The 26,780-nt window shown below is 34.2% G+C and overlaps 2 protein-coding genes and 1 long non-coding RNA gene across 3 annotated transcripts; 2 read left to right on the top strand and 1 right to left on the bottom strand.

Annotated features, from left to right (window-relative positions):
* Nucleotides 1–4,981: 4,981 nt before the first annotated feature.
* LOC137642845 (uncharacterized) lies at nt 4,982–12,535 on the top strand. The gene is made up of 4 exons (XR_011044892.1): nt 4,982–5,112; nt 9,509–9,661; nt 10,566–10,702; nt 11,045–12,535. It is a non-coding gene; the product is annotated as an uncharacterized lncRNA (long non-coding RNA).
* A 2,045-nt stretch (nt 12,536–14,580) lies between these two features.
* On the top strand, nt 14,581–15,075 carry LOC137643379 (homeobox protein ESX1-like). The gene has a single exon (XM_068376209.1). It carries the CDS (start codon nt 14,581–14,583, stop codon nt 15,073–15,075), a length of 495 nt encoding a protein of 164 aa, XP_068232310.1.
* A 7,293-nt stretch (nt 15,076–22,368) lies between these two features.
* LOC137642333 (uncharacterized) lies at nt 22,369–23,766 on the bottom strand. The gene is made up of 2 exons (XM_068374827.1): nt 23,706–23,766; nt 22,369–23,348 (listed from the first exon to the last, which is right to left on the bottom strand). The coding sequence occupies exons 1-2, from the start codon at nt 23,764–23,766 to the stop codon at nt 22,369–22,371; spliced, it is 1,041 nt and encodes a 346-aa protein (XP_068230928.1).
* Between the last annotated feature and the right edge of the window lie 3,014 nt (nt 23,767–26,780).

Consider the following 26,780-nt stretch of genomic DNA (forward strand, 5'->3'; position numbering starts at 1 on the left):
CTTCAATATTTCGGGAAACAGATTGAGCAATCAATGTTGCAATATTGAAACAGCCTACTGATAAAGGTCTTCATAAAAACAGCAACAAAAGCAACGGCAACTATGCCTATTCGAGTATCCCTTATTGGCGAAATCACAAAAGATTAACGAACCTATACATCATTCAAAACAACATCGTCCAACAGACCCGGTCTATTAACTGCTGATGGCATATTGGACATGAAATTGCTTTTCCTCTGCAGTGTGGATCCATTTTGTCTCATACCCAATTGTCCTCGTAAACTACCAGTGATTTAGTTCACTTACTTTACCTTAGCGTCTTTATGATACGGAAAAATGAGATGACATGAGGTTAGGTAAATGACATGAATAGAGATTGTCACAAAACAAATTGTCCTCGTAAACTACCAGGGATTTAGTTCACTTACTTTACCTTAGCGTCTTTATGATACGGAAAAATGGGATGAAATGAGGTTAGGTAAATGACATGAATAGAGATTGTCACAAAACAAATTGTCCTCGTAAACTACCAGGGATTTAGTTCACTTACTTTACCTTAGCTCCTTTATGATAGGGCAAAATAGGATAACCTAACGTTAGTTATATAGCAAGAAAAACAAGAGATAGGCTTCTTAGGAACTACTGGACTCTAAGCTGAAAAACCCTTGTCATGAAAAGGTAAAAAGCTGCTATCATCACCATCATCATCCTCATCATCATTACCATCATCCTACCCCTATTGACGCAAACGGCCTCGGTTAGATTTCACCAGTTGCCTCTATTTTGAACTTTTAATTAAACACTTCTCCAATCATCCTCTCATACTTCAGACTTCATAGTCCTCCGCCATGTAGGCCTAGGTCTTCCAACTCTTCTAGTGCTTTGTGGAATCCAATTAAAAGTTTGGTGGTCTAATCTCTCTTGGGGAGTGCGAAGAGCATTCCCAAACCAGCTCCATCTACCCTTCATCATGATCTCATCCATGTACATACATTATAAAAAGTCGCTATACGTGACTTTAATCGTATCTCTTAAATCCAAACCAATAATTTTTATTTTTTATCTCTATATGTTCTTTTGTATAGTTGCTCGTTATTTTCATATTTAGAGAATCGTTTTCGTTTAGTTGCCCAGTGCAATTAAGCATTCAGAGAACATTTGAAACTACAAATATAGATTATCATTAGGTATGATAGTGAAAATCCAATATATTTTTCCATTTGATTTATATGAAAGATAACTGTTTCCATCAAAATATCAAAAGAAAAATGGTAAAATTTCTCTTTCATATCAATCAGTGTAAAAAAACTCTCTTTTCCAGAAAGCAAAACATCTATATATTAAGGTTTTCATCTTTCGTTTAGACAATATGTCGTTCTTTGCAGAATTTCCAGCCAGTGGCAGATTACACGTGCGTAGATATTGACAAAGAAAAATTGAAAGCCTTTTAAGACAAGAATCTCTAACTCGCAATCAAACAGCCTAGTTCAAGGACACGTGTCTCTCATGGTTGCAAATTAAACGGATTGGTCTTTTTCTTTCGTTCCGGAGAATATACTGACATATATATATATATATATATATATATATATATATATATATAATTATATATATATATTTATATATATATATAAATATATATATATATATATATATATATATATATATATATATATATATATACTGCATATATATATATATATATATATATATATACTGCATATATATATAAATATATATATATATATATATATATATATATATATATATATGTATATATATATATATGTATATATATATAGATATGTATATATGTCTATGCATATATATGACTATTGTAACTAACATATTCCTCTCTCTCTCTCTCTCTCTCTCTCTCTCTCTCTCTCTGAGTGTATGTATATATATATATATATATATATATATATATATATATATATATATGTGTGTGTGTGTGTGTGTGTGTGTGTGTGTGTGTAAAAAAGAATGCGCCTGTGGAGCTCTCAAAGGAGACCTTTGGCAAATTGGCCTATTCATTACCCATCAGTCATCCATGCCAAAACGAAACTGCCAGTCACAACAACAACAAAAAATGTGTTGTTAAGAGAGGAAGTCCGTAAAGCACGTTCAACTTTTGATGGTTAATTAATCATAAAATAGAGACATCAAAGCTCAAGCTCGTCATATAACTACGTCATCTTCAAAGGCATTGAAAACAAGAGGACGCAGAAATGGCTTTCAATTAAAATCAAATGCATTCCCGACTGACCTTTCTTTCTTGGAGTCAGTTGTCTACCAAGTTGGTAATATGTGGGTTTTGCTGTATATCTTCTAAAATTAACGTAGATTATGTATAAATAAAAATAAATGAATTATTCAGCTAAATTTTAAATATCAATTCACTTCTAAATATAGCAATAACCAAACATCACTCACTGTTAATACAACAATTATAACTACAATAGAATATAACTGAAAGAGGTTAAATTTTCAAGTTTAGAATAACCTATAAAACATACAAAACCTAAGAACAATAACAATATAAATAATTATGCAGGTGCTTCATGACTATTATAATTGATGACACACGTCCTATGCGATTTCATATTTCTGTTCAAATCTTATTGAAAATGTTTCAGCTATTCACAGTTTCTACCTAATGAAAGCCTGTTGACATGGAATTTGAAAATAAATTTACTTATAATATGATTATCATGTGTATATCATAATTAAAAATTCTATTTCATGAATGACATAGTTGAAGATAATTTTTAAGATTTTTTTTTTGTTTTATGCATATATTTTTGTCTAATTTTTCTTTCAATTATGTAAAATAGAAATTTTGGTGGCCCATTGGAAACGTCCCAGTCTGGCGATCACCGGATTGGAGTTCGAGACCCTGTTCGATAGTTTCTTGTAGTGTCAGAATCCTGAAAGTCTTAGTGAACTAAATGTGCGTTCCGGGATGCCTATATGTCTACCTCCAGAGTCATCAGCAGCTATTGCCTTAGCCCCCCCCCCCCATCCCTTGCCCATTCTTATGTGAAAAAGGATCTTGGGCGCTGATAATATATATGGTCAGTCTCTAGGGAATTGTCCTGCTTGCTATGGCATCGTTACTTGTCGCTTCAGTTATGTTCTATAAGCTCTCATCATTCTCCTAGTTTGATAAGTAAATTCTAAACCTTAATAAATAAAAAGGATATCTCTGTTTATGGAATAAGATCAGTAGTGTACATTTTTTTTTATTGTTATCAACGTTGAACGTTCTATTTTTGAAATACACATTAGGCCTATTTCTTGCATATGCAACAAGCTAGACGATGATTTGATATTCCTAGATTATTTTCTAAATTCACACATACACACACGCACACACACACAAACACACACACACACATACACACACACATATATATATATATATATATATATATATGTGTGTGTATAAATGTGTATGTGTATATATATGTAAATATAAACATTATATATATATATATATATATATATATATATATATATATATATATATATATATATATATATATATATATTTATATGTTTACTCCAGAAAATTATTTTGCTATCTTACAAGCAAGTCTTACATTAAATCGACATCAGATATAAAAATATATGTTCGCTTATTTCAAGAATATACGAAATTTAAGGAACATTCATGAGCTGATATGTAGGAATTTTTATTTCACGATAATCGTAAGTTAACCATTACACCCATGAAGAAACTATCAGTAATTGCCAATTATCATCATTCTTTCTCTCCTAGAGACACTGATTGGTATAAAGGAAGGAATTAATCCAAGCTAATTAACCTCTTTCTAATTGAAAGTTCAACATTTGTCGGGCTTTTGTTATTAATGCCTATCCAAGGAGGCTTAGAATTACAACTATCCATAAGGAGTTTTATGTGAGAACTCAGTTCAACTTAACTCTCTATTAGGTCAAATTGATTTACTGTAATTAATTCATTTAATGATAGAGTACTAAAGATTATCAATTTACATAGATACTGTTTCATCTTTTTCTTTTATTTATTGTTAGTTGCATAAATCGTATAAGCTGGTCACTTTTATTTAATCGTCAGCCAATAGTGCGTTAACAAGTCTTCATAAGTGCATTGAAATAACTATATATATATATATATATATATATATATATATATATATATATATGTGTGTGTGTGTGTGTATGTATATATATATGTATATTTATGTATGTATGTATGTATATATATATATATATATATATATATATATATGTATATGTATGTATATATATATATATGTATATGTATATATATATATATATATATATATGTATATATATATATATATATATATATATAATATTTGAGTATTTTGTATGTTTCTGTGCTTATATGAGTTTAGATATTACCTATATACTAAGGATTTAAAATAAAGACCATTCATTTTCTCAGCTATTCCTGCTTGGCTAAGTACTAGCACATTTTTTATAAGAATGAGTCTGTTTGATGTCAATTTTCATGTTTTTTTTTGTTGCAGTATATGCAGTTAGAATGAAAAAACTAAGGGGAGGTTTTATATACCTTCAGGATTTTCACAACTCATTGGATATTCATTTAATAAAAAGACTGTAGAACAAAAAAAAACCTTAAGTAGGAATAGAAAGAAAATTACAGTTTTGTTTAGATATTTTCAAGGTTAAAACTTTATTATAACTGGATAAAACGATTAAAAATAACATTCCACATTATCATATTCGACATCATATAGGTTTTTAAGAATTCTCTAAATTGTAAGCATCTTCACAACATTGTCTCCGTAGTTTTAACAAAAACATAAAAAAGAACAAAATACCTTTGTATGCATGACGTAATAGTAATATACTGAAGCCATCTGTTGGTAACAATGGTAACAACTAAAATACAAGGACAATTTATTTCACGCAAAGGGTAACAGTTTTCAATAATCCTTGATTTCTGGCAGCTAGAAGGTCCTTCATCACTTAACTTGATATTTGGATCTTGTATCTTTAAGTGGACGTGTTGTAATTATATTGGTTACAATTTTAAACTATCTCTTATGATTTCGAAGGCTTAACCATTCGTACTATGTAAGTAAATATTAATTGCTTTTTTGTCTTGCGTTCGAGAAAGTCGAAGCTTATTATAAGACAACATTTACAGCCTAATAAGAGTATGTTAGTTAGTGCATGCTATTTTTATTTGTTTTGCGATTAAAGTATGCTAATTAAAAAATCATGCTTTATATAGGGAAACTGTTGCATTGAATATGCTAACTTATCCAGGTTAAAACTTGCCTTGTAAAATATTGAAAACCTAAACTGCGCTTAAAATGGTGAGGCTTAATTTTATGTGAACTTATTTATATCATCCTCTGTAAGACAGTTTTTTCTGTTCAGCGATATAGTATTTGAATTTAAAATTGTTAAACATGGTATTCGGTTGATTAAGTACGTGATTGGCTTGATTTTACGGAAAATTGGTTTACCAAGTTTACCGTTATTATAAAGGTTTACAAAGTTTATTGCTATTATACCGGGTTACAAAGTTTACTGTTATTATACAGGTTTACGAAGTTTACTGTTATTATACAGGTGAATAGTCAGTTTTTCCAGGGGGTTGTATCTAATAAACTTTCAATTATTGGTAGTTGCAGGTAATTACAAAACGCAAAATCGATGTATTTAATCGGGTACGTGCTTTTACTAGTAATATAGGCATTACTTTCATTACACGTGAATACTGAAATTTTCCTGCTGGTCATATTTAATAAGGCATTGTTTCAATTTATTACACACGCGAATACTCAAATCTTCCTGCTGGTTATACTTAATGAGGCATTACTTTTATTACACGTGAATACTCAAATTTTCCTGCTGGTTATATATAATGAGGCATTACTTTTATTGCACGTGAATACTAAAATCTTCCTGCTGGTTATACTTAATGAGGCATTACTTTTATTACACGTGAATACTCAAATTTTCCTGCTGGTTATATATAATGAGGCATTACTTTTATTGCACGTGAATACTCAAATTTTCCTGCTGGTTATACTTAATGAGGCATTACTTTTATTACACGTGAATACTCAAATTTTCCTGCTGGTTATATATAATGAGGCATTACTTTTATTGCACGTGAATACTAAAATCTTCCTGCTGGTTATACTTAATGAGGCATTACTTTTATTACACGTGAATACTCAAATTTGCCTGCTGGTTATATATAATGAGGCATTACTTTTATTGCACGTGAATACTCAAATTTTCCTGCTGGTTATATTTAAAGAGGTATTACTTTTATTACACGTGAATACTCAAATTTTCCTGCTGGTTATATTTAAAGAGGTATTACTTTTATTACACGTGAATACTCAAATTTTCCTGCTGGTTATATTTAATGAGGCATTACTTTTATTGCACGTGAATACTCAAATTTTCCTGCTGGTTATATTTAATGAGGCATTACTTTTATTGCACGTGAATACTCAAATTTTCCTGCTGGTTATATTTAAAGAGGTATTACTTTTATTACACGTGAATACTCAAATTTTCCTGCTGGTTATATTTAAAGAGGTATTACTTTTATTACACGTGAATACTCAAATTTTCCTGCTGGTTATATTTAATGAGGCATTACTTTTATTGTACGTGAATACTTAAATTTTCCTGCTGGTTATATTTAATGAGGCATTACTTTTATTGAACGTAAATACTCAAATTTTCCTGCTGGTTATATTCAATGATTCATATTTAATAAATTATCTAATTTTGCTTGTTTTAGGTAGGTTTATTATAATTAAATCAAATCGATTAATCAGGTATCTGTATTTGCCAGTAATCAAAGCATTACTTATATTACTCGGGTAAATAGTCACTTTCCTGGATGCTATACTATATTTATTTCAATATTTTGCTTGTTGTAGGTAGTTTAATTATTAATCGCTAAATTGATTCACTTAATCTGGCATGTGTATTTACTAGTAACCAAGGCATTACTTTCATTACACAGGTGAAGTGAAAAGTTTCTTGGTGGTTATATTTTATATTGCTAGGTATAGGTAGTTTAATTATTAATCACTAACTCAAATCATTTATTAGTTGTCTTTGCTAGTAATAAAGACAGGTAAAGTTGTTCCTGGTGATTATATTTAACTTTCAAATTTTGCTTTTTTGAGGTAGATTAATTATAAAACGCTAAACCAAATCACTTAATCAGGTATGTGTATTAGCTAGCAAGTCATTAATTTTATCACAGGTGAATAGTAAAGTTTACCTGGTCATATTTAATGATTTTCCAAATTTTGCTATTATAGACAGATCAATTATAAGTCGTTAAATCAAATTGATTAATCATGTTTGTAAATAATTGCTAGTAATAGACATTACTTTCATCACAGTTTAATAGTAAAAATTTTCATAGTAATTGTATTTGAGTTTTCAGATTTCTCTGGTTGTAGGTAGATAAACTTCAAATCAAATTGAATCGCTTAATCACGTGTGTGTATTTGCTAGTAATAGTCAGATAGAATTTCATGGATGCATCATCTCCTAAACTCGTACATAGCATCTTACTGAATTCAGAGTACCAAATCCCACACAACCTTGAAGACCATAAAATGAGTAATTAAGACAGATCTTGATTTGCCAGCGCATAGCATTGTATGGCATTAATTGCTATTCAAACAGTAATTCACTATAAATTGCCGGTCGTTTTGTGAATAAGTGCGTTTAAATAGACTGAAATGTGAATACCAATTTCATTCTTTCCTTTGGTTCTGGTCATTTATTTGGTAATTTTGAATCGTATACTAAATTGCAGATAGGAATCTCATTAACAAGGCTTAATATAAAGCTTAGAAGTCATGGTAAACTTTTATAGGGGTGCGGAAATAGAGACGTTCATGTTGACTTGGTTACAATCTAAACTAAGGATATAAGCCCACTTTATTGCTCTACTCTTACCCTAACATGACATATGACAATATTGATTAGTAACCCTAATGTATGCCATCCATGCTTCACCTATCTTTGTAAATATGTAATTATTCCGCTAACGAACCGGGTACACATCTTGAAAAAAATCAGGAAAATTCAGTATCTAATTTATTTTTTGTCTATTCCAAATAATGATTACGTAGAGAAAAATAGGTATTAAGTGACTGCCAATAACGTGTACCAAAATTATCCCCCTTAACCCTCCTGAACATTAGAAAATTTAAACATTTTGCTTCACTTCTTATATTGACACTTTGCACGTAAATTATCTTGCCCATTTGTGGGCCAAAGAAATGTGCAAAAGGCCAGAAGCCCCCATCCCTTTATAAATGATTGTTTGTAATTAAAGTATATCATTTATTTTGTCCCTAACACTAAGAACTGGACGAGTTGGTTATTTAGTGATTGAAACATTACATGGACACGTGTAGCAGGCCTAATTAGGTTGTTAGGGGACATCTATATGGCGTTTGTGCTTTGTCAGGTTAAGGGAAGGGGTGTTTATCGAACACCAATTGAGTACAAACTTTGCAAGCCATGTTGTTAGTTTGCTAAACATCCCTGTATTTATCCTTGATTATATTACATTTGACAGCATTAGTGTGGTTGTTACCAATGACACTAGTCTTACTTATATTTACTTATGCCTGTCATTTTAACCATTGTATTCATTAATATTTAGTTTTCTGTTTAAGCAGAATCCTGGTATCTCATTGATGTTTCCTAATAGTGAAAGCTGAAAGACTATTTTAAAATAAGGTGTAATAGAATACTTGATGTGCGCTAGAGTTTGTGCAATAACGAAAATTATTGTTCCTCTGTAAAGACATCAGTTATAGTAACGAACAAATGCAGAAGTGCTACTTATTACGTTATGCACTAGGTAATCTGTATAATGAGATTTTGATGAAAGGAAATAGGGGAGAAATATGGAGAACAGATTAGACTTTCTTATGCAACAGTGTATTGATGTGGAAGTCTGTTTATGAAAAAAAAAGACATGGCTATATTGAGATAGATGCATGTGGGTTAAAGTTAAAAGCCAACAAGCTCGAACCACTGATTTCTTAGAGATTTGATTTAAGAAATTGGCTTGTAATATTACTTTTTACAAAGTAAATTTAGCATATGTTAGTGGATATAAGTAGAGGGTTGGATATGCGATAAAGTTAAAAGTATATGGGTGCGCATGACTTCGTTATTGGTTTGAAAGAAAGCAGCGCAAGAAAGCCAAAGTGGGAATGTTTGAAAAGGCTATAAAAAAGTTTCTTCAGCAAAAATTGGTTTACAACAAACTTTAAAAAAGCTTAGTTGTTTGGTTCTGCATGGACAAAACTTGTATTAACTCAATTGTATGATACCGATGTAAACAGGAATCACATTATACACTTTACCAAACTTCATAAATGAAATTGCAGTTGGTATTCAGGTTATCTTCATGATTAATTCAGACATTATTTCTTTTACTGATAACTTTCAATTTCAGGTATGGATAAAACTATCGAGCCAATCCCATGGGATTCTGATGGCAGCAGCTGCAAGAGTTCTTACACAGCCAAATTAAGCCGATGCTTCAGTATCTGAGAAAAATTGACATTTTCGATTTTGAAATTAAGAAAAACTCCTCAGATTGGACAAGGTATTTTTCCTATTTTTTTTAAACATACTTTTGCTCGAAAAATCTTTCAGGTGATACCATTAAGGATTCAAAATAGCTTCGGGATTATTGCTAGCTAATCATATACAATTTGCACTAGTCGGATTATTTTTACCAAAGCTCTTCATTAAAATGGTGACTAATATAACTTGCCCTTTAGGTTCCCTTAAAGAACTTTAATTCTATTAAGAATAAAAGATTACTGCTTCATCTATGTTAATCTTTTTTAATACTCGGGTAGTTAGTTCTGTCTGGTACAGCATCGTTATTATAGCTTAATCTGCCATATTAATCTATAACACTCGAAGAGTTACTTTTCTGGTAGAGCATCGTGGCGTTTCTGAGTACTTTACAGCCTACTTATAAGTTGAGAGGAGGTAATGTCATTTGTAATATGTTGCCCTTTGCAACTGTGTGTCTTTGTATTGCTTGCTAATCTACTTATTTGGAATATACTTTTGCTTTAGCAACAGTTTGTATGTTCTGTATGTTACTTGCTATCTACTAATCTTGTTTCTCTCTCTCTCTCTCTCTCTCTCTCTCTCTCTCTCTCTCTCTCTCTCTCTCTCTCTCGCAAAGGACAATTTAGTCTTTACCCACCATGTCCAACGTTATTCAAAATACTTTTAATACTCATAAAACTTGACCAGACAGACTCCCTCCATGTGAAGTCATTCATATACTTACAATACACACAAGTCACAGATGCTTCAGGTTTTTGGCAAATCTAAATTGTTTTAAATCCGGAAATAGGAATAGTATAATTTTTAACGTAACATTGTATTACGTATTAATTTTCATATAAATATACTACTTACACTTTCAAAATTTTAATATTTTTCTACTGATAATTGGTAAGAAAGGTTGATTATAATTTTTTTTATAGGGATGGAAAGTACTCAACCAAGCCAGCCTAACCGTTCTACTGAATGTTGGAAGAGGCTTTCTTGCAAAGAACAAAGGAGTTTGTTTCCCTTATTACAACTAAGACACGATTTAGGACAGCTGTCGTGTTGGAACGAGGTAATTTTGCCTTGGTTGTGGTGAGGTTATCTAGGAGATTTCGATCTTCCAAATTTTCATTGATGCGATTAATATTAAAATAAGTAGCTTTTAAATACACAGTAAGGTAATTTAGTAGGTAATTTAAGCCATGCTTGTTTTTACTAATGTTGTAACTAATATATTTAAAATATTTACCTGAACGGTCAAGACTTCTGCTTTCTGAAACATCTGGCATTTTTTTGGTCTAATTAGTCTTTAGGGGTATAACTGTACTTAAATTTCTCTTGATATTTACTAGTGCATATTGATATCTAATACTTGCACACTTTTTGGATTAACGATAAAAACCTGTTCGTTCAGTCTTAACAGGGAACGGTCGGCTTCGCATCCTGAAGGTAACTACGGCATATTTTTAATTTTTCAAGCAAAGTATGGTAAAGTCAGTGAGAAGTGACATCATACCTGGTTACAATCAATCATGGAAAACCAATTTTTGTACGTTCTTAGATGTTCCCGTTAAATTGTCATAATTTTACCCTTATATAAGATCTTAGTGAATATGTTGAAAAGGCGTAGGAAGGGGTAAGCTTATGAACCACATATGAAAATTCACCCCCAAAAGATACTTATAATCATTTGAATAGCTTTTAAGTAAATTAAGTTCAATATTTATTTAGTGAAAAGTCCTGATAATTGTAGATAGACAATAAAGATACTTTTAATTATTTGAAAACTTATGTAAATTTAGTTCAATAATACTTCCAGATGTCGACATAGACATCTGGTAGATAGACCAGAGATATATTGTTGGTATTTGGATTTTCTCAAATTCCAAGAATGCCTTACATTACAATAATGTAAACGATGAGTAATGTTAAATTTATGAGATCTAACTTTTCACAGAATCTCTAATGAACCTTTGCTTCGAAAATTTCACAATTCATAGTTTGGAATTTGCTAAATATATTTTTTGTTAGATTGGGGTCTCATAATGTTTTAACAAGGTTTCCTTTGATAGTGTTTAACTATTTGTATTTGTTCTTAATACATTCTTTACTCAAAGGTTAAAAGCGTGTGGTCTAAACGTTCCCTAGTGTCTGAGGGATAATAAGTCAAAGGAAGTACAGTTGATAGTTAAAGTATGAAGATGGGATATGAAAATTATCTTTACAATGAACCTACGCAAGATCCATAATATTTATGATAAATAATAGCATTAAATTTTACTGTTATAAACCACCATATAGTTATTTTTATGTATAACCCATAGTTTGCTATCTTCATACTTATCTTGATCAATTTCAGTGTACCAGCTATGTATGAAGTCTTTAGTTTTTTAGGGGTCAATTTATAGTTAAATATAGGAACGTATAAAGTACTTGGTATGTTATTGGATACACCAATGAAAAGTAGTTTATAGATAAAAAAATATTCTTGAAACATATAAATAAAACCTGAAAGATTGTTTTACCCTCAGATTTAATTTGCAAGATAAACTTACGTTGGGGGGTAGATGTTATTGTGAATCTTTTTGTTTATTTTTGTGCACAAAACAAATACCTAGTGGTATATTGACTATTCGTGTTGTATTTAATAGTGTCATGGTGGTTCATATACAGTATTACATTTAGGATATTGGTTCTTTAAGTGAGGTGGGTTTGAACATAGCTGCACGCATATTTTTCCCGTTAAAATGCTATCAAAACTGCGAGGTTTTGAAATTTTGTCCACTTTTGAGGTAAAATGTATGTAAATTTATCCTTATATTATTCACTTGTAATTCTTTATGAAAGATATATCAAAGGATACCTTGTGAAACAAACTGATACTAAATAAAGATACTGAAATATCTCTGCTTATATAAATTTTGTAATCCTAGGGTGAAATGTTTTATTAATATTTATAAAATACTTGCTTGCTATACATGGTAACATATCTCTGGAACAGATTTTATTAAACTCTAGTACTTGGAAAGGAAAGAAAACTCCTCATTGATAAATAATTGTAATTTAGAACTTTGACATGGTTAATTTGCAAGTTAAAAATCAGAGCCTTGATTTTTAATAGCAACTCTGTAATTTGCCCTTTTGAAGATAGCCTACCTTGAAAAGGTATAAAACTGTCAATCAGTGTTTTCACAACCAATAGATTACATTCAGTAAAGGCATTAAAATATTTTTATTTCAATCAAGGAAAGTTCCCTTTATTCATTAATAGAGTAGAAAAAAATCTACGACACATGAGGTCGGTTCTAAGATTTAGATACTGGGGGTAGTTTTAAGTTATATATTTCTACAACAGATATAATAGCTAGATTCTGAAATTTACTAAGATTAAATTTTTCATTCTAATATTGTAATCCATAGGTATGCATTTATACAGTCATGGTATGTCAACATTATTAATTTATAGCACACAATTTATAGCATCTGATTTTAGAGTTCTGGTTTTCGGGTTAGTTTTAACATTGTTTTCCCTAACACTTTGGCACTGGTTATGGAAATGCCAAGTGTTTGCTAGGTATTTTTATATAATTTGATAAAATCTACACCGCTCAATTTACTGAGGGGAAAGTCAAAGCTTTGATACTATTTTTTTTCATACTAGTTTTGCAAACTTTTAGATTACAAAATTTGGTTTTCCTTGATTTTTACTACTACCAAACTTCATTGGTTTAACAAATTGAGAGGTTCATGATAGTTTTGTTGCAGGTAGTAAGTCTCAATGATAAAAATGAACAGAAAATATTTATGTAATAATGAAAAAACTATAAATTGAGAATACTCTAACCTGAATAAATTATTCCCACATGTGGCCCTATAAGGGTGTAGGATCATCAGTGTACTTCAGTAGTGTTAATTCCTCCATACTTTTGTAGCTCTGAATAATATCACAGGGTCTGAGTGAAGGTCATTAAAACCAGATTTCATGCATCCAGATTCAGTTATGATGCAATTCTATGTATTCAAGTAATAGACTTATTAGGATAGCTTCAAATACGTAGTCCCTGAAGTATGTTATGTCATGGCCCTAATAGTTTTTGGATTTACTTTGTCAACACAGCTATCCCGACAGGGCCACCCCTCCAATGTATGTGGCAAGGTCAAGAATTATTTTGCATGTGAAAAGGTTAAATATAATGCATGTGAAATTCACTAATTACTGTATGCTAATAAATACTCTATTTTTGCAGAGCATGTGTATTTCATAAAGAGGTAGCAGAAGGTGGTATAGTTTGATGCACATAAGAGACAAATTGAGTCTCCATAGCCTTTGGGAATTCCATCCAATAAGCCCATAACCTCCGAAGGAAGAGGATAGTTGTTAGTTCTTGGCTAAGGTTCATTCCTTGGATTGTGAGTAGACCCCTTCCTTAAGAAACTTTTGGAAAAAAGGCTATGCACAACAACACATAAGGACTCCTTCCCCTCGATTCATGTGACATGGAAGCCCTGCATACGACACTTAAGACACCTTCCCTTTAAGACTTATGAAAAGAGGTCATGCATACGCCACTTGCAAGAAGACTCCTTCCCTTCTGGAGTTATTAGTCATGCATCGACACTTGTGACGACTCCTTCCCTAGAGACTGCAAAAAGCGGCCATGCATATGAGATACTATGAGAAAACTATTTCCCTTTGAGACCTGTGAAAAAAGCAATGTTTGAGGGGACAAGTACCCTTAAAAAGACACGAGAGAAGGGATTAAGGGACATGATGAACGAGATTTGTGATGCTTGAATCCCATTCCAGTAAGTGAAGACACTTAAAAGTAAAACTGTTCCAGTGAGAAATGATATGCTTTTCAATACGAGGATACACGTTCTAGTAAGAATGTAGACCCGTTAGTCTAATATCTTCCAGTAAGAGATGTGTTCAATCAAACACGTGCCACTATGAGACAGGAGTTCAAGAAACTTATTCCAGTACGAGAGAAGATACCTGTTCCAGTACGAGAGAAGATACTACCTGTTCCAGTACGAGAGAAGATACTACCTGTTCCAGTACGAGAGAAGATACCACCTGTTCCAGTACGAGAGAAGATACCACCTGTTCCAGTACGAGAGAAGATACCACCTGTTCCAGTACGAGAGAAGATACCACCTGTTCCAGTACGAGAGAAGATACCACCTGTTCCAGTACGAGAGAAGATACCACCTGTTCCAGTACGAGAGAAGATACCACCTGTTCCAGTACGAGAGAAGATACCACCTGTTCCAGTACGAGAGAAGATACCACCTGTTCCAGTACGTGAGAAGATACCACCTGTTCCAGTACGTGAGAAGATACCACCTGTTCCAGTACGTGAGAAGATACCACCTGTTCCAGTACGTGAGAAGATACCACCTGTTCCAGTACGTGAGAAGATACCAGTTGTTTCCAGTACGTGAGAAGATACCAGTTGTTTCCAGTAAGGAAGAAGATACCAGTTGTTTCCAGTAAGGAAGAAGATACCAGTTGTTTCCAGTAAGGAAGAAGATACCAGTTGTTTCCAGTAAGGAAGAAGATACCAGTTGTTTCCAGTAAGGAAGAAGATACCAGTTGTTTCCAGTAAGGAAGAAGATACCAGTTGTTTCCAGTAAGGAAGAAGATACCAGTTGTTTCCAGTAAGGAAGTTGTTTCCAGTAAGGAAGAAGATACCAGTTGTTTCCAGTAAGGAAGTTGTTTCCAGTAAGGAAGAAGATACCAGTTGTTTCCAGTAAGGAAGAAGATACCAGTTGTTTCCAGTAAGGAAGAAGATACCAGTTGTTTCCAGTAAGGAAGAAGATACCAGTTGTTTCCAGTAAGGAAGAAGATACCAGTTGTTTCCAGTAAGGAAGAAGATACCAGTTGTTTCCAGTAAGGAAGAAGATACCAGTTGTTTCCAGTAAGGAAGAAGATACCAGTTGTTTCCAGTAAGGAAGAAGATACCAGTTGTTTCCAGTAAGGAAGAAGATACCAGTTGTTTCCAGTAAGGAAGAAGATACCAGTTGTTTCCAGTAAGGAAGAAGATACCAGTTGTTTCCAGTAAGGAAGAAGATACCAGTTGTTTCCAGTAAGGAAGAAGATACCAGTTGTTTCCAGTAAGGAAGAAGATACCAGTTGTTTCCAGTAAGGAAGAAGATACCAGTTGTTTCCAGTAAGGAAGAAGATACCAGTTGTTTCCAGTAAGGAAGAAGATACCAGTTGTTTCCAGTAAGGAAGAAGATACCAGTTGTTTCCAGTAAGGAAGAAGATACCAGTTGTTTCCAGTAAGGAAGAAGATACCAGTTGTTTCCAGTAAGGAAGAAGATACCAGTTGTTTCCAGTAAGGAAGAAGATACCAGTTGTTTCCAGTAAGGAAGAAGATACCAGTTGTTTCCAGTAAGGAAGAAGATACCAGTTGTTTCCAGTAAGGAAGAAGATACCACAAACAATAACTATGAAAGATGTGTTCTCTTCCAGAACAAGGGGGACTTTGTGTATTTTGAAGAATATTTACATTTTTATTGGATACAAATAAAATAGATATAGATCTAAATTTTATTTTTTTTCGTTTTGATCATAGATGTTTTTTTATTCACTAAGACATCTCAAAGTTATTTATTAGATTTTGTACCCATATAGAGGTAACTGAAAATCTACTTCTAGATTTTGTACCCAACTAGAGGTAACTGAAAATCTACTTTCATAAGACAATACTATTTTAAAAAATACTTCGGCTCAAACCTCTACCTCGAACAAAGCAAATTGGACACTGATCTGGACAAGTCACAAAATGAAAATACATATAATTAAAGAGGCTAAATAAGATATGAAAAAAAAAAAATGATGGGCATATGATCCTGCAAGAGGTCATCCACGCAAATTACTTCTATCTTTGCCTGGAAAATGAAGTCTGCTTCAAACAAATTGGTAATAAAATAAAAATTTGCAGCTTTTAGAAAATGAACTGTGCTATTTACAAATTTATTCAATAAAAGAATTTGCAGTTTCTAGAAAATTGATTTTGCAATACAGATTAATTGCAAATAAAAGAAAATTTAGAAAAGGAATTGTGCTATAAACTGCTTATGCTGACCAAAGTTCCATGAAATTCAGCAAAAAAGTTCACAGCTTGAACGAGTTTTATAATGTATTCACAAGATTAAGGGCAATCTTTAAGTTAAATTTTCCACATACTGAAGATATTTATGAATGTCCTCCAAAATCAAACTTTAATACTATATGATATTCGTTGACAAATGAAATAACTGACTTTAAAAAACTGACTTTAAAATCTTCAATAGCTAGTTTCCTGTAAAAATCCTACATTACCTACAATAACTCTTTTAGCTTTACTACATATTGACAAACATTTATAGACATTAAGTGAATCAAAGAAGTTGAAAAGGGTCGTTTAATTCGATAAACTAAGCTAGATAAGTATTTATAAATTCTGCAAACATTGAGGATAAATTATAGGCTATATCTCACCCACGAGTTAAATTGATTTAAGTACTATTCAGTACTATGATTCTATACATTCATCAATGCTTCAACAATGCAACAATTACTTATACAAAGCTTTTAAAAGAACTTGTAGAATTCATATCTATATTCGATAGCTAACAGTGGGTATTCTATAAACTAATACTGGATTCTTTTTCCCAGTTCAGCATATTTTCATAAGCAAACATATTTACTTAAAAAAGGTTATAGGCGAAGCACAAGAACCTAACATTACGTATTTTTTTTATTCAAATTTTAAACCCCTGAACTAAATTGATTTTCAATATAGATTCTGGAATAAAATTTAAAAAAGAAAGAACGTGAAAACTTATGGAACTGTGACTATCCAAGAGTGTTTAAATTCAGTGACAAAAAAGCATGGGAAAAGCTGTTTAGTATTTATAATGGTAATTTTATCAAAATTTACTTATTGTCAAATACAAGTTAAATTTTGTCCCACATTACCTTTATTACTTTAACTATTGAAAGCCCATATAAAGGTTTCCAGCCATTTCAGATAACCAGTACTATTCACGCAACGTATATTTCTAAATTATAGGTCTACTGTCCATTTTTTTCTCTATTTGCATTGTACTACCAGTGCATTAGTAATGCTAGTATATTCGTTATTTTGAAGCGTAATATTAGTTACCTAAACTAAATTTTGAGAGCTGAATCATTTATTATATTAACACTATTACAGTAGGTTAAACGTTATGTATCAGTCCAAATATAGACAAAGTACCATTATAACTGTTAATCATTTCGGCTACAGATTAAAACCACCATGTCAATATTATATACAATAAAAAGGATAGGGAAAAATTTAAGTATTTAGTTATAGTTTATTCATTAAAATAAATGATCCAGATATCTTCTGTACGGACAGATACTCTTAAAAAGCAAAGAAGACTCACTCCAGTTAATATGGTGCCATAAATCTCTTCAAGTTTCCATGTGAATGGAGCATTGGTAAAGGTTATTATAATATTGAGATGTCCTGGTCCTAATCATAGCAGCGGCTCAGTAATTCCCCATCGATACAGGACGTCTACCTGGAAGAATTTACAGATTAGTACACAGAATTCAGAGTTTACAGACATGCATGTAGCATATTATATGCCAAAGATGTAAGTTAACACATACAAGCCATTGCTTAAAAGTTTCAAAGCGAGTTGCTGAGAATTTCTCTCTCAATCGAACCACTTGGCACTATCAAACCATAATGCTTTCTCAACTTTACAATATGAAAATTACTCAAACTGAACACCAATTAAATAGTAATAAATTATGCAACAAAGTAGGTATTACACTAAGCTAATTATAATTTGAATGATCTGATATCTCCAAAAGGTCATTCAACTTGTTGTGCAAGAGTTTGAAAGGCTTAGTATTTTAATCCTAGAGAAGAGTGGAAGCACATAACCTTTATAAAAGAGCTCAGTGTCAGTGTGGAAAAAAAATAGTTCATATCAATAGAATATTTTATATTATAGAGATTGATGAATATGAAATTTATCTCTATAAGTTTTTAAAATAATTTTTTTTTTATAGATTGCAAAAATCTAAATTTTTGAAAGTATATATAACTTAAAATGTCCTCCACACAAGTTTACGGTTTTATTACCATCAGTTAGCATATAAATTAATCATATACCACATGATATTTTTGATTTACATACAGAACCTGATGTTATACTCATAGCAGATAAATTTAAGGACCTCTTTGATTAGAAATTTAAGAAGAGAAATCAAATTATTAAATAACATTACCCGTGTTTAATATCAGTCCCCTAAATTAAAAACCTCAGTGATCAGATTTTTTTTTACCAGCCATGTCCCTGTCATTAAGGTTGGGAATTCATGAAATAAAGGAAAATTTGAGGGGGCTAAAAAAATTTGAAGTACTCACTGCACAATTCCAAAACCTCCTGGGGCTCGGCACCAGGAAAACTGCCTGCGGCTCGGCACCAGGGGAACTGCCCGCGGCTCGGCACCAGAGATACTGCCCGCGGCTCGGCACCAGAGATACTGCCCGCGGCTCGGCTCCAGAGATACTGCCCGCGGCTCGGCTCCAGAGATACTGCCCGCGGCTCGGCTCCAGAGATACTGTACTGCCCGCGGCTCGGCTCCAGAGATACTGTACTGCCCGCGGCTCGGCTCCAGAGATACTGTACTGCCCGCGGCTCGGCTCCAGAGATACTGTACTGCCCGCGGCTCGGCTCCAGAGATACTGTACTGCCCGCGGCTCGGCTCCAGAGATACTGCCCGCGGCTCGGCTCCAGAGATACTGCCCGCGGCTCGGCTCTAGAGATACTGCCCGCGGCTCGGCTCCAGAGATACTGCCCGCGGCTCGGCTCCAGAGATACTGCCCGCGGCTCGGCTCCAGAGATACTGCCCGCGGCTCGGCACCAGAGATACTGCCCGCGGCTCGGCACCAGAGATACTGCCCGCGGCTCGGCACCAGAGATACTGCCCGCCCGCGGCTCGGCACCAGAGATACTGCCCGCGGCTCGGCTCCAGAGATACTGCCCGCGGCTCGGCACCAGAGATACTGCCCGCGGCTCGGCACCAGAGATACTGCCCGCGGCTCGGCACCAGAGATACTGCCCGCGGCTCGGCACCAGAGATACTGCCCGCGGCTCGGCACCAGAGATACTGCCCGCCCGCGACTCGGCACCAGAGATACTGCCCGCCCGCGGCTCGGCACCAGAGATACTGCCCGCCCGCGACTCGGCACCAGGGATACTGCCCGCCCGCGACTCGGCACCAGGGATACTGCCCGCCCGCGACTCGGCACCAGGGATACTGCCCGCCCGCGACTCGGCACCAGAGATACTGCCCGCCCGCGACTCGGCACCAGAGATACTGCCCGCCCGCGACTCGGCACCAGAGATACTGCCCGCCCGCGACTCGGCACCAGAGATACTGCCCGCGGCTCGGCACCAGAGATACTGCCCGCGGCTCGGCACCAGAGATACTGCCCGCGGCTCGGCACCAGAGATACTGCCCGCGGCTCGGCACCAGAGATACTGCCCGCGGCTCGGCACCAGAGATACTGCCCGCGGCTCGGCACCAGAGAAACTGCCCGCGGCTCGGCACCAGAGAAACTGCCCGCGGCTCGGCACCAGAGAAACTGCCCGCGGCTCGGCACCAGAGAAACTGCCCGCGGCTCGGCACCAGAGAAACTGCCCGCGGCTCGGCACCAGAGATACTGCCTGCGGCTCGGCACCAGAGACAAAAATACACTAAACAATACCAGCAACGTAACAAAAAAGGCCTGATACTACAAGAGATGTTACAAAAGCTACTGGTGATAAGTTACAATAGCTACCTGCAACACAAGAAATACCAGCAATACAAGAAATACCATTAAAAATTACCAGCAATAAAAACATACCATTAAAAAAAATACCAGCAACAAAAAATATAAACCACACAGAAATGCTTGCAACACAAATACCAGTAACGTAATAAAAAATGTCTGATAGTACAGGAAATGTTACAATAGCTACCAGCGACATGTTAAGATAGCTACCTCTAACAAAAAATACTGGTGACAAGAATACCAGTAACACAAGAATACCAGCAACACAAAAATACCAGCAACGTTAAAGAATGCCCGACAAAATACCTGTGGCACAATACCTGCGACACAAAAATGCTTATGTAATACCCATTTTCTGATTTTTTTTCCACAGGGAATAAAATGCTTTTTGAAACCTGTTACCACAGTCATAAGCTTTTAGATGTCAAAAGACAACGGACACTACTAGCATGGTTGCAATTTCATGTTAAATAAATATCTCAAATGAGTTAGTTTTCCACGCCCACTCCCATATGACAAAGGAAATCCCAATGGGAAACCGGGGTTAGGTGAGGTCAAGCCAAAATAAGTGATTTACATCAATAATTGTCAGTATTGCACAATAAACACAAGACAACCCGTTGATATATATGGTTTATGTCAGTGACTGGATATTAAAGTAACAATTACCCATAATTCATATCACGTCCTTCAGATTGTATTATCTCCTCAGTGACCTGCTTTTTTCACAAATAAAGTTAATATGCAATACTATAATTGCTAGTGAAACTAGAAATCGCTATAAGATATGGATTAGGATTTGGAAGAGTGCTAGCTAGTTTGGCATTTTTATATGTTTAATGGAGACTTAAATATTGGTTTATTAAAATGTGTACGCAAATTCTCACTAACTGCATTGATTACATTTGGAAGACTGATGGTGAGGTATTGCAAATGCGTTGCTTACTTTTGCCAGCTGTTAAATGTTTTCGTATGACAATCATTACCTGGATTTTTCAACTAATTACAAGCTACCAGAACAAGTGATGTAGGCCTAATATTAGTTTTGCAAGCGTAGCAAGGCACGGCGTAGCAAAAACCAGGAGGACATGAAGTGAATCATAGATAATATACTTTGATTTCCGGCCACTTACTTGAACCATATATTTTTCAACTGATTATTCAACTGATTATCTTAATTCTATTTAGCCTTTCTGATTATTATTGCTACAAATAACATTTTGGCATTTCCCTTTTTCAAGTTTTCTCAACAGAAATGTGCTTTGAGCATAGACTAGCTGAGAATTTCTCAATGCAAATTACGATTATGGTTTTAGAATAAAATCAAGACAAACTGCTTTTATCTGTATTTCAGAATAGTTAGAAAAATAAAAGGTAAATGTCTAGGAGAAGGCCGCACCCGTTTTTCAAGTATTAACGACGAAAAACGGCAAAAAACAACCAGATTATTGTTGCACATCGCATAGAAACATGAGGAAATGAATAAAAAATAAACTAAGACTTAACTCTTACACATAAAATGTAAGCATAAACCTACTACTACAATTATGGGGGACCCCAGTGGGAAGCGGGGTTTTTGGGTGGGGGGAGGAGGAGAAAAGTGATTTTTCGGGGCACTACCGAACCTAATACAACTACCTACCCTACCCTGGGGGCCCTGTACCCCTACCTAGGCCTACCGGGGGGGGGGGGGGGGGGGGGGGCTCCGCCCCCCCTGCGACCCCCCCTTAAGGCCACTTTAATTTTCAGGGCACCACCGAACCTAAGACACCCACCTAACCTAGCCTATGGGGCCCTGTACCCCTACCTAGGCCTACCGGGGGGGGGGGGCCTCGCCCCCCCTGCGACCCCCCCTTCGTTATACTATCACCATTATAATATATTCTATAAATCAATGAAGCTTACCTTAAACTGTTGGTTGGTAAAGATGTGCTGCTGCTTTGAGGAAAACGTGAAGCCGTTGCGATGGTTCCCCGACATGCAACTTGAAGTAGGAAGTGGCAAGGTACCCGACGAAGTGTTTTTTCCTCCTACCATATTTCGGCACTAAATTCTTCACGTCCCGCCACTTCCTCTCCACAGTATTGGTATGAGCCTGTGTCTGGGGATCAACGAAGTGAAGGCTGTGGTTAACCGTCAAATGCTTAAAACCCTCCTCTGCCAGACAGTTATCAGCTCGCCAACAGTCCGAAATTATAGTTGTGCCTGGCTCGATCCTCTCCTTAATCAGCGAGAGCAGGGTGTCACAATCCCGGGTTTCCACGGGGACCAGAAAAAACTCACGTGATTCTCGGCAAATACCACCAAATACCCACTGGCCGTCTATTACTCGGCCAACATTATATTTGCGTTTGCCGAATTTGGACTCGTCAATTTCTACTGTACAATTGTGGCCGCCAATTTTCTTGCTGCGCCTTAATACCCAATTAATTACAACTTCCCTGCAAAAAGAAGACCAATCACAGACATTACCTTTATTTAATTTCAATTCAGAAATGGCCACATCGTAGCAAAACCAGTTTTGAACCCACAAAACTATAAATTTTAAATTAGTTTCAATGTCCAGTTTTCCTTTGGAAAACCAGGTACCCACAAACACCGACACTTTATATGAACAACGCTTACGTCTACGTCCTTTCGTAATGTAAGACTTGTCACACCTAAAACTATGTTTCTTGTAGTCAATCCTACACACTTCCTCACAATGCGGACACTTTTTATTTTGCAAAATTAAATTGTGTCTCTGGCACAAATCCACAAGTTTTTCGATTTTCCCCGAATAGGCTAACACAAATTCACCGTAACTTAAGAAACAGTCGGCACAAGAAACGGGATTTTCAATTTCTTGTGCAATATCAGACGACGTGCTTGCTACGGCCTCGATGTCTAGGAACGAAATAAAATGGCTGGGTAAGAAAATGTATTGTCGCACTGTGATGGGTAAGAAAATGTATTGTCGCACTGTGATTGGCCAAACGTGAAGACGTCATTGGGAAAGAAAATGTATTGTCGCACTGTGATTGGCCAAACGTGAAGACGTCATAGTGCACTAGTTTGTCTGCGGATTATAGTGGTTACAGGGCTCATTTGAGCAAAAATAAGACACAGTCAACAATAACAACAGACTTAGAAAAATCTGGGAGGAAGACAAGAGTAGCGTGAGTTTGATCGTCGATATTTCGACTATTAATGATTTTCACTAAATTATCTCACTGGTATACCATTATTTACATACATTCCTACATATTCTAGTAAAAATAAATTGAATATCAGTGTTATCTTCATGCGGCCCTCTCCTAGACATTAACCAAATAAAATGTTGCACAGCAATTTACACAGTTGACCAATAAAATCTGAACCAGGGACCTGTATTTGCTTTTGGAATAAGAAATATTTCTCTGCAATTATTGGTACAGTTACTAGAATGATCTCACCAGAACTCCCTCTAAATCAGTAAAACTATACTTAATGTTACTTTGCAGTTATGTAAATATGTAAAGAACTAATAAATAGTTAGGCATTGCTAGTAGTTTCAGGTATTTAAAACTTACAAAATATTATTTATAAGAAGATTTAATATCCGATATTAATAAAAAAATGAAGCTATATGGAAAAGCTAGACACCCCCAACAAATCTCTAAAAGGAGCCACATGAATTTCCTAAACACCACTACTCGTAAACGTAAGATGCTTTATCAAGAATAATGGCCTCTACAAACATATGCACTTTGTCCTGGATCATATACCTTTAAAATGCCGTTAAAAAATCTGACAAGCTACACAAAATTCGCCTTTGTTCTAAGCTAGTTTTTAAATGACAATTTGAAAACTGCATGAATATTACAGATTAGGTAAATAAAAAAACTCGCTACAAGAAAACGAACTGGAAATAAAAATGCTAGAATGTTGCCACGATCAATTTATATTTCAGTATTTCAGCAAATGACACACTACTATATAGGGGCTTAAAACAATAGCGATTCTGTTTAGACTGTGCAAAAATATACGAATATTGTAATTCCAAAAATAACAGCAGTAAATAGAAAAAAAAAAAAAAATACCCACTAACCTGAAACCAATCTTACATCCACGTAGAAATTAATTTATGCAAACTAACTGGTATGACACCCAACTCTCAAGCTCATTACCTGATGTGGGATATCAAAGGACCCGGGACATGACAAACATTCACTAAAGCGAAAGATATTATTAGCTTTGTCATCCTTGTAAAATAGGTGGTGCCATCTATGATGAATTTTCGTCACCACTATAGGATACAAATGACACATTCATCAATGAAATTAAATTTCTTTTTATGGATGAAATACGTATCTAGTTTCACAAATAAACCTTTTTAAAATGTTTGTATATCAAGAGGATTATTTGACAAAAATCATTGAAAAATTCAAGTCTTAATACTATGGTACCATATGCAGGATACACAGGCTATTTCACGGAAATCTCAATATATTTCATGAAAATCACTATAATAATAAATATTATTTGTTTAAACAACCAACTGTTTTCTGTAATTGCCTTGATGTGCCAGCCGCTAATTTCATTTTCTCTTAACGTGCATAAATGGAATAATAACTCATGCATTCAATGATATATTCTAGTCACATTGCAATTCAAATTCTTGAAATAATTTCATATAAAGTTAATTCTCATGTTTCTCGAACACATTTCAATGACCGTAAATTCAACCAGCCCTTTCCTCATATAGCCATTCATTCCAATGATTTTTTGACATATGTATAGTGTTATTATTATTATTATTAAAAAAAAAACATTGGTAAAATACATGAGAAAAATAAGATAATTTAAAATTATAAATAGTACTTAAAACACTTTTCTGCTGAAAGCAGAGTTATCTAGGTTTAGTTTTGGTTGAATTTTTTCTATGTAAAATGTTTCTAATAATCTCAGCTCGGTCTCAAATCGAGCTTTACATATAATGCTAAAATCAAGATGATACTATAAAAAATTTTAGACTAAAAAATAATTATTATATGGCAAGCTTTGACATCGAAAGCTTATATACAAATATCCCCACAAAAGAAGTTATTGAAATCGTAGCAAATAAAATGTACAAGGATAATAACAACTTTAGAAACCTGAGTAAATTTAAATTTATTGATATATTAAACATTATTGTTCAAGATTCCTTTTTTATTTTTAACAAAGAGTATTACAAACAAAAAGATGGACTAGCTATGGGGAATCCTATTTCGGCAACTTTGGCCAATATTTTCTTATGTTTTCACGAGACTGAATGGTTGGAAAATTGTCCTTTAAGTTTTAAGCCTGTGTTGTATAGAAGGTATGTGGATGACACATTTATTATTTTTAAGCAAAAAAATGACGCAATCAAGTTTTTTAATTATTTAAATTCTCAACACAGTAATATCAAGTTCACCATGGAAGAAGAAAACGAAGGTAAAATGCCCTTTTTGGACGTATTAGTAACTAAAACTTCTGACCTTAAAATGCATATGGAAGTTTATAGAAAGCCCACTTTTACGGGTCTTGGTTTAAATTTTTTAAGTGAGTGTAATTTAAGATACAAAATGAACAGTATTAATACTCTCATTAATAGAGCATATAAACTTTCATCAAATTATTTTAACTTTCATAAAGAAATTACATTTTTAAAGGAATTCTTCAACAACAATGGTTACCAGGATAATTTATTTTACAAAAAAGTACAAATTTTTCTTAACAAAATCAATAATGTTGATACCCAAATTTGTGAAGTAAAAGACATTATATATTTTCGATTTCCTTACATATCGAACAAAATTAATACTATAATAGAAAGGAAAATTAAGCACATAAATAAAACCTACTTCAAAAATATAAATATTAGAATGGTATTTTTCAATAATTTTAAGATAGGCAATTTGCTCAAGTCCAAGGAGTCGTTATCTAGCGAACTATGTTCTATGGTTGTATATAAATTTGTGTGTCCGAAGTGTAGTTCGGAATATGTAGGTAGTTCGACAAAACTGTTGTCTACCAGAACCTTTGAACATAGAGGCATTAGTTCAAGGACCCTTCTACCACTGGGTAAGCCTTCTCATTCCTCTATAAGAGATCATTGCCACGGAGTGTGTAACACCAATTTTAATCATCTTGATTTTAGCATTATATGTAAAGCTCGATTTGAGACCGAGCTGAGATTATTAGAAACATTTTACATAGAAAAAATTCAACCAAAACTAAACCTAGATAACTCTGCTTTCAGCAGAAAAGTGTTTTAAGTACTATTTATAATTTTAAATTATCTTATTATTATTATTATTATTATTATTATTA

The sequence above is a fragment of the Palaemon carinicauda genome, chromosome 6 (genome assembly GCF_036898095.1).
Source record: "Palaemon carinicauda isolate YSFRI2023 chromosome 6, ASM3689809v2, whole genome shotgun sequence".
Taxonomy (NCBI): Eukaryota; Metazoa; Arthropoda; class Malacostraca; order Decapoda; family Palaemonidae; genus Palaemon; species Palaemon carinicauda.